This window comes from Macaca thibetana, chromosome 1, assembly GCF_024542745.1.
Source record: "Macaca thibetana thibetana isolate TM-01 chromosome 1, ASM2454274v1, whole genome shotgun sequence".
NCBI lineage: Eukaryota > Metazoa > Chordata > Mammalia > Primates > Cercopithecidae > Macaca > Macaca thibetana.
This window is the reverse complement of record NC_065578.1, coordinates 99119416-99134295: the sequence shown is the minus strand read 5'-3', so window position 1 is coordinate 99134295 and position 14880 is coordinate 99119416. Positions and strand designations below refer to the sequence as shown.

At 39.3% G+C, this 14880-nt stretch overlaps 1 protein-coding gene across 8 annotated transcripts in view; it reads left to right on the top strand.

Annotated features, from left to right (window-relative positions):
* Window positions 1-12965, top strand: part of FRRS1 (ferric chelate reductase 1) — a 71063-nt gene extending 58098 nt beyond the window's left edge. For 4 of the 8 annotated variants that reach the window (XM_050778573.1, XM_050778565.1, XM_050778586.1 and 1 more), the window contains exons 12-17: window positions 991-1077; window positions 4690-4787; window positions 5043-5101; window positions 6260-6403; window positions 7942-8003; window positions 8081-12965. In XM_050778573.1, the coding sequence (XP_050634530.1) occupies window positions 991-1077; window positions 4690-4787; window positions 5043-5101; window positions 6260-6403; window positions 7942-8003; window positions 8081-8173 (543 nt within the window). In that variant the 3' untranslated portion in view covers window positions 8174-12965. The other 4 variants (XR_007723163.1, XR_007723167.1, XR_007723168.1 and 1 more) reach the window with 4 other exon arrangements.
* The last annotated feature ends 1915 nt before the right edge of the window (window positions 12966-14880 follow it).

Genomic DNA, 14880 nt, shown 5'->3' with positions numbered 1-14880 from the left:
CAGCCTCATTTTTCACTATTGCCTGGGAGGGCCAATCTGTTTGATTTGTTCTCAGTACTGCTACATGGCTCACCTTGCTACTTTCTTTCTCTGCCTGTGGTTTGCTGCCAGGTGACTACTTTCTTGCTTGCACTTGAGTGCCTTTGCTCTCGTGCTCTCTCTCTCTTATCTGCTCATGTGGATATTCCCAGCTCAAAGATTGTGTATTCTCTTTATCAACTCGAATCCTCCAGTGCCTTTAAATTTATGATGCTGATGATGTGTATATATACACGCGTCATAGTTTTATCTCTATCTCTATCTCCATCCATCCATCCATCCATCCTTCCTTCCTTCCATCCATCCATCCATCCATCCATCCATCCATCCATCCATCCATCTATCCATCCAGCCATCCATCTCCATCCATACACACACTCATACACAGGGTGCCTCCTACTTTTCCCAAGATAGTTTTGGTCTGCACCAGTTATCCTGGCATAATCAATAAACAGTGGCTATTTTCACACTTACTATTCTCCTAATTTGTATCATGAATTACATAGTTCACATATTTTTCTCTTATTGACTCAATTATAACTGAAGCTCCTCAGGAGACAGTATTTTTTGTTTGTTTGTTTCCTTACTATTTCATTGCACCTGTTATAGCACTGTGCTCAATGGTGGAGCTTAATAAATATCTTTGGAAGGAAATGAAGGACTTGGCAAGTAAATATGCTCTGTGTGTGAAATATCCATTCCTGCTGCTCTGTGCAGGTGAAGTCTTGGCATACACTTTTGAATGATGAGAATGGCAACTTAGGGTTTTCTTTAAAGTTTAATTGTATACTAATTTTTTTTAAACCTGATTACAAACTGTGATTAGATGTCAGTTGAATGCATGCCTTCAGTGAATCTTACCCCATGGTCTTTTCCCTATTTTCCCCATTGTAACACCACCTTTCTCTTACATGGATAAGTGTCTTCTCAATTTGTCATTTTACCTTGCAGGTGCATCGAATGCTCATGTTCACCACAACTGCCCTCACCTGCATTGCTTTTGTTTTGCCATTTATATACAGGGGAGGCTGGAGTAGGGTAAGTATATCTTAAATAGGATGTTTTTATGTAAATCCATTTTACGTCAAAACAGATGGCTGTTTTATTCTCAAATGATGGGTAAAAAGATATTTCTTCATCGATCCCTCTTTCTTTCCCTTTTGAATCATTGGATGGCTCTTTCACATGGTTAGAGGTTGGGGTAGGGTGAGGATGTCAGTACAGATTATTCAGTAATGAAATGTATTTGTAGGCTGCATCATGAGTTATATACATGCTACAGCCTTAGTTAATTTTTCTCACTATAGAGGGATGACAATTCAATGTGTGATGTCTCAGGAACATGAACAATGTGAGGTGGTTTTCTCTAACTAGTACTATGATGACCGCTAAGCTAACATAATTTGGATTTCTACTCTGTACCCAGTGGTTCTCAGTGCTTTATATGTGTTATCTAATTTAAATCTCAGGCTGGGTGTGGTGGTTCACACCTGTCATCCCAGCACTTTGGGAGCTGAAGTGGGAGGATTGCTTGAGCTCAGGAGTTCGAGACCAGCCTAGGCAACATAGTGAGGCCTCATCTCTACATATTTTTATTAAAAAATCTTTTAAATTTCAGATTAGTAGGTATTAATAATAATCCCATGTCACAAATGAAGAAACTGATGCTTATTCCCAAATCTTTATCTCCAGTCCAGACTTCTCCTGTGGCTTGAGACTCACACATCTAGCTCACATTTCATGCAGGACTTTGACTTGCATGTCTAAGACATCAGACTTAACACGTCCAAAATGGGACTCCTGACCATCTTTTCTCCCAGGGCTGCTCCACCCACTGCCACCTCCATGGTAGCTACTGGAATTCCATTGTTAGATCAAAGCCTTGGAATTATCATTAACTGTGCTGTCTTGCACATCCCATGTCAAATCCATTGGGAAGTTCCATTGGCTCTACATGTAAAGTATATCCACAGTCTAACACTTGTCACTGTCATCAGATACTACTGTAGGAGTGTGAGCCTCTATCATCTTTTGCTTGGCCATTGCAGTAGCCACTTAACTGGTCCCTCCACTTCAACCCTTGCCCATGCACAATCTGTTTTCTACAAAGAAGACAGTTATTTTTTTAAAAATGTAAACTAGGCTAGGTGTGGTGGCTCACGCCTGTAATCCCAGCACTTTGGGAGGCAGAGGCAGGCGGATCTTGAGGTCAGGAGTTTGAGACCAGCCTGATCAACATGGTGAAACCCCGTCTCTACTAAAAGTACAAAAATTAGCCAGGCGTGGTGGCGCACACCTGTAATCCCAGCTACTCAGAAGGCTGAGGCAGGAGAACCACTTGAACCTGGGAGGCGGAGGTTGCAGTGAGCTGAGATCGCACCACTGCACTCTAGCTTAGGTGACGGAGTGAGACTCTGTCTCAAAAAAAAAAAAAAAAAGTAAATCAGACCTTGCCATTCTTGTACCCCAAACTGATTTCTTTAATGTCTCTCAATTTTATTCAGAGTAAATCAAAGTTCTTCCAGGGACTTTCATGACTGGCTCCCAGTTATTCTCTGAACTGACCTCCTCGTCCATATCCTTCCATACCGGCCTCCTGGCTAGTATGCAGACATGCCAGGCATGCTCCTGCTTTACAGTCTTTGCCATCATTCTTCTTTCAGCCTGGCACATGCTCCCATTACTCCCTCACCTTCCTCAAGTCTTTGCTCAAATGGAAGCCTCTCAGAGAGCCCTGCCTTGCTCTATTTTTTCCCATAGCACTCTTTATGTTATACCATTTCATATAATTTACTTACTTGCCATATTTTTTCCTGATCTCCCTTCCAACACTACTATGTCAGCTCTGTCAGAGCTGGGATATCCACTGGTATGTTCAGAACAGATTTAAGTATGTAGCAGGTACTCAGTAAACATTTAGTGAATGAATGAATAAGTCTTATTGAGAATAAGTGATAAACGTTAAGTTCAGAGCCTGTGCTTTCATTACGCTTTTCCAGTTTTTATAGCCAATGAGAATTTGATATCAAAATTTCATATTTCAGAGCTTGGGCTGGTGCCACGGGGATAAGATTGACGAATCCTGGGTCACAGATATTACTAGGAAATCTCTCTCCTGCTTTTTAGATAGTTTTTGTGTCAGTCAACCTATCTTTTTAAGGAAGTTATGAATATTTTGTGATATGAGTTGAGACATGAGAACTTTATTTTAATTCAGACATTTGGGACAAGGGTAACACTTATTTTGTAATTGTCTACTTTATAGCCTTTGCAGTTTATGAATACGATAGAACAAAGGTTAAGAGCACCATTCTAAAGCTGGATTCCTTGGATTCAAATCCTGCCACCATGACTTATTACCTGGCGGGCACACCTTGGGCAAGTTATTTAACTATGACCCTCAATTTACTCATCTGTAAAATGGGGATGGTATAGTATCTATCTTATAGGCTTTCTGTGAGGATTGGGGATAAAATAACTCAAAGTACTTAGGATAATTCCTAGCACATTCTAACACATGCAAGAATCTTGTTACTGCTGCTGTTTTATTTTTTATTAGAGACCCTTTGTATCTCTAAAGTCATGGTTATAATTTTACCCATGCATCACTGAGTCCACGGTTTGAGAATGTTTTCATATTGTTCTTTTGTTAGCCTTTAGTTCCTATTTACAAGGACTTCCTATGATGGCTTAGAAACCACTATGTCCCCGTTTCTAGGTCACCGATACAAATCTGTGCTACCAAGCATGGGCATCACTGACAACAGACAGTAGTATCCCTCCATCCAAATGTGTCACAGGTTAGAATATCTTCTCAGTCCTTCTCTTAAGTGTTTGAATGAAAAATCATTGCACAAAGTGGTCGAATCCAACTATCTGCTGTTCTGAGCAGGCATGTGACATCACTAAAGGAGGAATGCAGCAGAAACTATTGTGATAGTCTGTCAGTACTTTTTCTTGGGTTAGATCTTCATTCTGGACAGAGGTGATAAGCTTTTAATACAGTGGCTATATAGGTTATGCACTGAATCAACAAACATTTATTGAGTGACTAAGACTCTGTTAAGCTCCAGGGTTACAGGGAGTCATATAGAACCCACGGTTCAGGGAAACATAGAGGGCTAAACCAATTATTACCATATGCTGGGGTGATTGCGCTTGACATGGGGACACTAACTAGTCCCAGCTGGGCTGCAGATGGCTGTTCTGATGTTGGTGGCCATCTATTAGGTTGGTGCAAAAGTAATTGTGGATTAAAATACTTGAAAAAAACTGCAACTACTTTTGTACCAACCTGTAGCATCCTGATGGGGAGAGGTAGCATTCTCTACATGGATTCCACCACAACCATTTACATACTGTGACCGTGGACATAGTTCTTGATATCTCTGAGCCTCAGTTTCCCCATTTGTAAAACTGGGATATTGATAACCAGTTGTCAAACATTGTAGTGAGAATTAGTGTGTGTAAAGTATGTTCCTGGTACAATGTGTATACTCAGTGAATGTTGCCTGTTATTATTATCATCATTATTGAATGCTTAAAGCCATGGAAAAATACTAAGAATGCATCTGTGTGTATTATTTTTAACTTGAGGATTTAAATTGATGAGAGAGATTGAGGCCATTGAAATGGTGTAAATTTGTTTAGCGTGCAGGTTACCACCCATACCTCGGCTGTATAGTGATGACTTTGGCAGTTCTTCAGCCTCTTCTGGCAGTCTTCAGGCCACCTTTACATGACCCAAGGTACTTAGAGCCTTTCTATATAAATGCTCTCTTAATGTAGATATCATTAGTTGGCAAACTAATCTCTTTTCAAATGGAAAAATTTTGCATTTTATAAAATTCAGTGATAAATTATAGTTACTTTGAAATACTTTAAAATGCATTTCAGATATCTAATTCCCAGACAAAAAGGGAAATTACATGCTTTTTATTCTATTGGGAATTAATTATAGTTCCATTGCTTTTAAGAACACTGACTGGTTCTTATTTTGGTAGAAGGCAAATGTTTAACTGGACTCATTGGAGTATGGGAACAGCTGCTAGAATAATAGCAGGTAAGAGATTGTGATGCCACTTATTCATATATAATTGCTAGCTGTTTATATTGCAAGTTGTAATTTGGCTTAAATGATTTTTAGATGCATTAGTAATTGGAGTAATTGGTTGTTGAGGAGAAATCAGCCTTAAACGTTGAAATCCAGAAAGTAATTTCTAGAGGTAATGATTGAAGTCATTATTTCAGTTTTAAGTTTAAGGTCTTTAAAATAACTTTAAAACTCTCATTTTAAGACTTATTTTAGCATTTGCCTTTGCCAGCAGAATAAGCTATGCTGATGGCCAAACATTTGAGTAGCTCAAATTGAGGGTCATTTGTGAATTGGGTTGAGGTGGGTTGCTGGGTTCAAGCTTTCCATCTCCAGGTCCTTTCCATGGGGCTTGTATCTTTCAGGGTAGGGTGGTTTTCAAAAGTCAGGAATAATTATACAGTGTATTTTGATACCTTGTATAATAAACACCTAAGTAGGTACCTTCTACCCTAACACTGCTATAGTCTATGGGATTCTTTGTCGGAGGGGGAGTCCAATCAACCATGGTTTCTATACTTTTCTCCTTTCGTTCATTGCAGACTTAAAACGATCTGGAAAATGTGGGTGCATCTCTTTTAACAATTGGTCCATTATGCAGCCATAAAACAGAATGAAATAATGTCTTTTGTAGCAACATGGATGCTGCTGGAATTGATTATCCTACATGAATAAATGCAGAAACCGAAAATCACATACCACACGTTCTCACTTATAAATGTGAGCTGAACAATGAGTACACACGGACGTAAAGATAGAAACAATAGACTCTGGGGACTCCAAAAGAGGAGAGGGAGGAGTGGGGGAAAGAGTTGAAACACAACCCTTTGGGTACTATGTTCACCACTTGGGTGATGGGTTCACTAGAAGGCCAAACTCCAGTGTTATTATGCAATATGCCCTAAACTGCCCCCCACAACTGGTAATTCATAATCAATTGCCCATCTTGCCCTATCTAGCCTTATAATTTTAAAAGCCTAAATTAACTATTTTGTCTTAAATATTAATCTTTTTTTTTAATCTCAAACTCTTTTAGTATATTTTACTTGACAATGCACATACACAAACACACAATTGTCTCTCTTGGTGGGACAACATTTGAATATAACTTTTTTCTTTTATATGTAGTGGCAGCGATGTTCCTGGGAATGGATTTACCAGGACTGAATCTTCCTGATTCACGGAAAACCTATGCAATGATTGGATTTGTAGCCTGGCATGTAGGGACTGAGATTGTTCTGGAGGTACACGCTTATCGGCTGTCTCGCAAAGGTAATCTGCTAAAAAAGCCACGTTATGTCAAATCACTTTTATATAAACCATTGGAAAAGAATGAGTTTCCTGATAGTAACGGCTAACTATTACATTGGTAGCTCACTAAAAATTTGTGATCACTCAGCCAGTGGTAGAAATGGTGGAGATTTTCTGCCTTTGTTTTTTTACAATTGTTACCATTAGAAGTTGTGAATAAGATATAAAGGAAAGGTTTTTAGGTTTTAGGGAGGGGGTCTTCCTTGTAAGTACTTTCACTTTGCTGGTCTGACTTAGAGCCAGTATGGACTGCGAACTCTGAATCCTAGAGCTGAGGGAACCCTGAGATGGAGGAAGAAAAGACTCAAAATCAACACTGGATGGAGCGGTGGACAACTTTGACCTATTTGACAAACTTACTGGGTGCTATCATTTAGATTGCCATGTGCATAATTATATAGCTAGGAGCAAGCCAGCTAGATAGGAAGGACTGATTTTGCTTTTGCTCTTTAGTGACAAGGTCTGTTTTGGTGCCAGGCAGGGTCAGGGTACCTATAGTCACCATTAGGAGTGGAGAAATTAGTAGGGAATGGGTGTCATTTTAAACTACCCTGGATTCTAGACTAAATATCCTTTCTGTCCTGCCTGGTTTTCATCCTTTTCATCTGCCAAAATAAGTGAAGGTGGCCTTCTAAAAGCAAAAATTATTTGTCGTCTAGTATATATGTTGTAAACTTGGGAGAGCCTGGGGTGGCTTTAAGAGTGGAGTAGTACATATCAGTCCTGCTACTTTTGATCCTTGATAGGCTTATATATGTGGGGCTTTTGATGACCACTGAATTATGGCTTACTGTTTTTGTTTGTTTGTTTGTTTTGAGACAGAGTCTCACTCTGTCACTCAGGCTGGAGTGCAGTGGTGTGATCATAGCTCACTGCAGCCTTGAACTCCAGAGCTTAAGCCATCTGCCTGTTTCAGACTCCCATCTAGCTGGGATCACAGGGATGTGCCATCATGCCCGGCTAACTTTTTAAATTTTTTTAGAGACGGGGTCTCACTTTGTTGCCCAGGCTGATCTCAAACTCCTGGGCTCAAGTGATCCACCTGCCTCCTCCTTCCAAAGTGTTGGGATTGCAGGTGTGGGCCGCCATGCCTGGTCGATGGCTTACTGTTTAAAATACATATATACTTAAAACTTGGATAGTTATCATATGTTAATTAGTTGGATTTAGCTATTTTATAATGTATGCATATATCAAAACATCATGTCATACACCATGAATATATACAATATTTTGTCAATCAAAAATAAAACCAAAGAGCTTAGATCATTATGACTTTTAAGGCATATTTTAAGTTACTTAACAAATGTGTACTCTTGCCAGATTGTCCACATTTGTGAGAGGCTTAATTGTTGAGGAAGTTTGCAATAATTAGTAGCTTGGAATGGGAGAATTTCTACCCTGGAAATTGGGGTGAACAGTACAAATCAGGTGTTTTTAAAAATTTAATTTACCTGCATAACGCTGCCCTTATAAACTTATGTTATTATTCTTGACAGTTGAAATATTAGACGATGACAGAATTCAGATCCTTCAGTCATTTACTGCAGCGGAAACAGAGGTAAGTCCTTTTCTTGTTCATTGACACAAACCTTAACGGTAATACTTTTTTTTTTCATATCTCAATTTTTCTTTCAGGGTCATGCTTTTAAAAAGGCAGTGTTGGCAATTTATGTCTGTGGGAATGTTACTTTTCTCATCGTATTTTTATCTGCAATCAACCATCTATGAGCAAGCAAAGACCTTGGCTTTTGCAGGCCAAGTGATAATTATCATCAAACCAAAGAAAGTTGAAGCCTGTCCTGACTGCCTGGAGCATATTTGTGAATTCTCACTTGGAAGACTGAGGTCATGTCTGTAGAGGAATTCTGAAGTCCAGCCTTTAGAGACCAACATTCAAGAGGGTCATATAGACTATAAATTAATGTCATGCCCTATATGTAATTCTGGGTCTTAAAGGAAAGATTGTACTTCAGGAGAAGTAACTCTCAAATATTTCTTGCCAAGATTTTAAGAATGTTGGTATTTAAGGAAATAAATAGTGATTTGGAAAAATACAACAGATGTCACTAGGATAAAAAAGAGATATATTACGGTAAATATATTTTGAACTACAAAGGTGCTGTGGTACTTTAAAGAAAAATTATTTTTGCTAGTTTATCTGAATGGTCTGTGGACTTTATTTAGAAACTGTTTTTCAGTTTAGTTTTTTGGACATATCCTTTGCTCAGTGTATTTCCTTACTTCTCTAGTAAAGGTGGAAATGAGACAGATGCCATTGTAGGTTTTACCAGCATTTAAATATATTATGAATTTCTTAGCAATGAAATGCAAGTATGCATCTTTTACTTAAAGGCCCCATTTATGTATTCAGGTACAGAGATGAAATAGCATTTTATGTGTTAATTGTTTTGGCTATAGAATTTAAGTCCTTGTAGCATTTGGGGATTATAGACCTGGATTTCAAAATGGATAAAACTCACCCTTGTGAACATATCTAATAGATATTCTGTTTACTTGTAGAAATAATATAATGTGTCTGTGTTTTGTTAGACATTTTTGATGCTCTACTGAATCAGAATAGGTCAGTGTTATCTTCCTTATTTCAAGAATTCATCTATTTTATGGCTACATCTCATATGTGCTATGAGGACTTCTAGCCAGTGGGTGGCGCTATAATACCGAAGTACTGTACTGCTTTGTTCCTGTTTCCTTGTTCTGATTCCTTTTCAGAATTTAGGTAACATTATGGGATGGCATTTCCCTTACATTCCACCAACTCTTCTTAATCTTTATTTTAAAAATGTCTACTTTTTTTTTTTGGGTGGTTGGGGTAATGGGTTAAAACGTTAAATTAGTAACCACTGTTTATTTTCCAGTTTGTTTTCTGTGATTATTTATAACAATTGTTTGATACTTGTTTTTATAGTCCCCTGACCCTGTAATGGATGAATGCAGCTATCTTAGGCAAAGCAAATAAATAAACTGGGCATTTTTAAAATAAAAAATTTAGGAAGTCATACTTTATTTCTTTAGGTATTCTTTCTGATTATGTTATAGTTACTGCTTGGCCCAAGAACCTAATTTCTATATGGTGTGAATAATAGCCTCAGCTGTGTAGCCTACATCTTTATTTTATTATTATTTTTCAAAAATTTTTTCATTATTTCTTATTTTTTTATATCTTTATTTTTTGAATTTAACCAACTTTCTGCTAATAGCCTACATCTTTGGGTAAAATAATGTGGAAGTTTAGGTTTTGTTCCTTTTATAGGTGTTTATCATAAGTGGCTTAGGGCTTAGATGTGAACTTTCTGTGTTCATATTCTATATGTGCTATGCTATTTATAACCTAAATTTTCCTTTTGAATGTCTTTATTAAAAAAATTTAGTATAGCAAATTAAATGTGTACTAAAGTTATTTTCTTCCAGTTTTCTATACTAACGAGCTTAAATGTTAATAAATTTCCTTAAGTTACATTCTACATCTGACAAAGAAAAATTCTCTCCTTTTTTTTTTTTTTTTTTTTTGAGACAAAGTCTCACTCTGTTGCTCAGGCTGGAGTGCAGTGGTGCAATCTTGGCTCACGTCAGCCTCTGCCTCCCGGGTTCAAGCGAGTCTTGTCTCAGTCTCCTGAGTGGCTGGGACTACAGGTGTGTGTCACCATGCCCGGCTAATTTTTATATTTTTAGTAGAGACAGGGGTTTCACATGTTGGTCAGCCTGGTCCCAAACTCCTGGTCTAAAGTGATCCACCTGCCTCAGCCTCCCAAAGTGCTGGAATTATAGGCACGAGCCACTGTGCCCAGCTGAAAATTCTTTTAAGGGAAAGATGAGCCTTGATGCGTTTGGTCTTCAAATATGTGAGCTTGCTATATTTCCAGTGTTGAGGCTAAGATATTTTAACTTTTTCTTTTTCAGTGCTTCATATGTTGGCACTATTTTGATCTTTGTCAACTTACATACAGAGTTGCCCAAAGAAGCCTTTGCCATTTAATCTTTTTTATTTTTATTTTTTATTTTTTTTGAGACAGGGTCTTACTCTGTTGTCCAGGCTGGAGTGCAGTGGTGTGATCTTGGCCCACTGCAGCCTTGACCTCTTGGGCTTTAGTGATCCTCCCACCACCTCCAGAGTAGCTGGCACCACAGGCACTAACTCCGTGCACCACAGCCAGCTAATTGCACTATTTTTTTTTTTTTTTTTTTTTTGGAGAAGGGATCTCCCTTTGTTGCCAGGCTGATTGCGAACTCCTGGGCTCAAGCAATCCTCCTGCCTCAGACTCCCAAAGTGTTGGGATTATAGGCATGAGCCATTGTACCTGGCCCCAAATATACCAAATCTTTTGATTAGAATCAAATTATGATTCTTCTGCTTATGGGTGGTTGGTATCCACAAATTGCAAATTCCTCGTCTTCACTCCTCTCAGTTTTTCTTTTTGTTTCTGTAATAAACACTCTGGGCAGGTTTTCAAAAATTATTTCTTTTGATAGGAATTATTGTTCAATTAAATGCTTTTATATCTTTAGCAATGTTGCCAAAACCAATGTGCAAAATCATGTTTTCTTCTAAAAGAAGTGATGCAATATAAAATAAAGATATGTATGTTTTTCAGAAAGAAATGAAAGCAATTCTAGAAAATTGTGGTTGAGCTGGCATTAATCGCTGAGGCAATAAAAAAATTCTCTGGTCTGCAGAAATCAATCTTAAGGGCATAGGTAGTCTATAGGATGGGTTATCAAATAAATGAATCAAATTCACAGTAGTACTTTATTTTTGTCAAGGATTTTGTCTCTAATGTGTGTTAAGCAATGCCTCATCCCTTCCACATCCTGCCCCAGTCCTGGCTGCAGCGGGAGAAGACAAATGCAGCAGATGCCAACTAGGAAGTTCTCAGGGCACATGTAGTGTTTGGCTGAAATTGTATTTATCTGTATACTCTCATGAGGCAGGAAAAAAAGAACAAAGGTTCTGGTTTAAGATAATCCATTATAGGTTGGAATGAAAGGAAAGATTCTTCTAAGCCCTTTTAAAATCAGATTAGGCTACTCACAGTTCCTATCCACATCCTGCTTCTTTTTTACTTGTGCAGCCCCTACCAAGCTCATCTCTGCACCCAGGTCGTCGATGGTCACCAGTCTGGAATGCCATTTCTGTTCCTTGTGCAACCTGCCACCAAGCTCATCTCTGCACCCAGGTCACAGAGGGTTACCAGCCTGGAATGCCCTTCTCAGTGAAATGAGAAATGTTCCCTTGTCCCTCTTGCAGGGTGTGGAATGGGGACGTGGCTCGCTTCTTCGGTGCCCCACTGCTCAAATCTAGGGGAGCATACAGATGGGCAGGCTGTGGGACTCCGACCCCACAGCAATGTCTAGGGGTGAATGTTTGCAGCTGAAGCCCCAGTGGGCATGTGTTACCATGTGCTCTTTTAGTTTAACTGTCCATAGGCAGCTTGTGTTAGCTCAATTAGACCCCTGCTTTATATTGCAAGGACAGAGGGCTTTCTGTATCCCTGGATTCTTGCCTTGGTGTACCATAAGAAGCGGATCACACCTGGGCTTGGAGAATGAGTGCAAGGTTTTACTGAGTAGAAGTACCTCTCAGCAGATGGGGGAGCCAGAAGGGAGATGATTTTCCCCTGGAGTTGGGCCGCTGGACTGCCTAGCCTCTCCTCTGATTGCCCTGGCCTAACTCCGCCAACTGTGCCTCCTTCCGCCAGTCGTGGCCTGTTGGCATGCCAGCATCTGTCATGTGTTCTTCCTCTGGCGTGCTCCCATCCACATCCTCTCGTTGTCCAGCTGCTTGTGTCTTCTTCTGCTGATGTGTTCCTCTCCACGTCCAGCTGCTTGTGTGTCTGCCTGCTAGAATCTTGGGGGTTTTTATAGGCACAAGATGGGGGCATGGTGAGCCAGAGTGGTCTTGGGAAATGCAACATTTGGGCGCTGCAGGCGGGGTGCCTGAACTCACCTAGGCCCACGGGCACGTGGGCCTGGGTGTAGAGCCCTCGCCAGGGACTTCCCTTCCCTCCTTTCCTATTATTTAAAGGGACTACACCTTTCCCAGCACTTCCCTCCCGTATCACTTATAAAAGCTAGTTTATCAAGTTCTAGCTCCTTCCCTTACTTGCTGTCCAACATCGGTATCTTTTTGTTTTGACCATCCTGATACATGGGATGGGAGGCAGCTGATCCTGTAAATTAAAAAGGACTGGAAATTAGGAGACCTGAAAATGCATGTTTGCTTGTTGGTTTACAAGCTGCATATCCTTGGGTAAGTCACTTATCTTCTCCGGGCTCAATTCTTTCATCTGGAAAGCCCATCTCACAGAACGGCTGTGAGGATCCAATGAAGTGATGCTAGCAAAAGGTGCTTGCTTCGTACATTTTTTTGGTGATGCCTTTGCCATTTGATTGCAGCGTTAAACTTAATAAATTTTGCATGCATGTAAAATGTGTACTTTTTATAAAAAATATTTGATGCTCATCTTGAAAACATTATGCTGAATGAAATAAACCAGACATAGGATGATTATTGTATTAATATGATTCCACTTATATGAGGTACCTAAAGTAGTCAGATTTACAGAGACAGAAAGTACAATGGTGGGTACCAGGAGCTGGTGAGAGAAAGGAAATGGGAGGTTAGCGTTTTCTTTTTTTTCTTTTTTGAGACGGAGTCACACTCTGTCGCCCAGGCTGGAATGCAGTGGTATGACTGGATTCTAGGCTAAGTGGAGCTGCAGACAACTTTGACCTGTTTGACAAACTTACTGTGGGCTCTGCTCCCTGCAACTTCTGCCTCCTGGGTTTGAGCGATCCTCTTGCCTCTGCTTCCTGAGTAGCTGGGATTACAGGCATGTGCCACCACACCCGGCTAATTTTTGTATTTTTAGTAGAGACAGGGTTTCACCATGTTGACCAGGCTGGTCTTGAACTCCTGACCTCAAGTGATCCACCTGCCTCGGCCTCCCAAAGTGCTGGGATTACAGGTGTGAACCACCGCGCCCGGCTGAGGTTAGCGTTTAATGGGCACAAAGTTTGTTAGGGAGGATAAAAAGTTTTAGAGATGGATAGTAGTGATGGTTGGACAACACTGTGAATATACATAATGTACTAAACTGTACTTTAATAAAATTTACCATTATTATGCATTTTTTTGCCACAATAAAAAATGTGGAAAAAAACTAATGTTCATAGCAGTGCTATTCACAGTAACTAAATGATGGAAACAGCCCACATGTCCATTGATTGATGAACAGATAAATTGTGGTGTGCAAATACAATGGAACATTATTCAGCCATAAAAAGGAGCAGAGTGCTGATACATGCTATAATGTGGGTGAACCTCCAAAACGTTATGTTAAGTAAAAGAAGTCAGACACAAAATTTACATTTTATGATTACATTTATATAAAATATCCAGAATAGGTAAGTCAATAGACAGAAGAGAGATTGATGGTTACCAGGGGCTGGGTGTGGGGCAAGAAGGGAATAGAAAGTAACTGCTTAATGAGTATAAAGTTTTCTTTTGGGGGGATGAAATGTCTTGGAACTAGATAGAGGTGGTAGTTGCACAACATTGGGAATATAAGAAATGCCACTGAGTCTCCACTTTAAAATAGTTTCATGTTATGTGAATTCCATCTCAGTAAAAAGATTATCTTGTTTCTGCTTTTGGATTATACCTTTGGGTAGAAAAAATCTGGGGGTTTTGCTGGCCATAAACTCGGTAACTGTTTAATGTATTATTTTGTTGTCAAAGAAGTTAATGTAATTGTATATTATGCCTGGTCATATACCTCTGTTTTAGGAGAGAGGAGGTTCCTAGAGCACATGCTAAGAAGTATATCTTTTTCATATGATATCTTATTCACATGTAAAAGAAATTGTACTGTGCTCTGGGTTTTCTCTGAAGACCTAAACACGCTTTTGGATTTTTCAATTAGACATTGATGTATAGTAATCAAACTCTTGGGATAATAATTTCCTGAAATCACACATTCTAAATATCTGACTTGCACTGCAAGTAATGTCTGAGTAAGAGCCTACCAAATCAACCCTTCTCCAGAAAACCAGTGTAAACTTCAGAAAGCAGCTGCCTGAGGGCCTCAGAGAGTGAACACAGGACTAAATCTCTGTGACTTTGGGTTAAGCATTGATTTCTTAGATATAGTACAAAAAGCACAGGGATTAAAGAAAAAAAACCCTGATATATTGGACTATGCTTTAAATAAATACTTATGTGCTTCAAATGACAGTGTCAAGAATATGAAGACAGCCCACACAGACTAGGAGAATGTATTTGTATTTGCAAATCACATAAGAGACTAGTATCGAATATAGAAAGAATTTTAACAACTCTAGGACGGTTCCTGGTGAGGAGTCTACATGCAGAGGAGGAAAATTATTTGGCGTGAGCTCTGTTTCTACATATTAGCTTC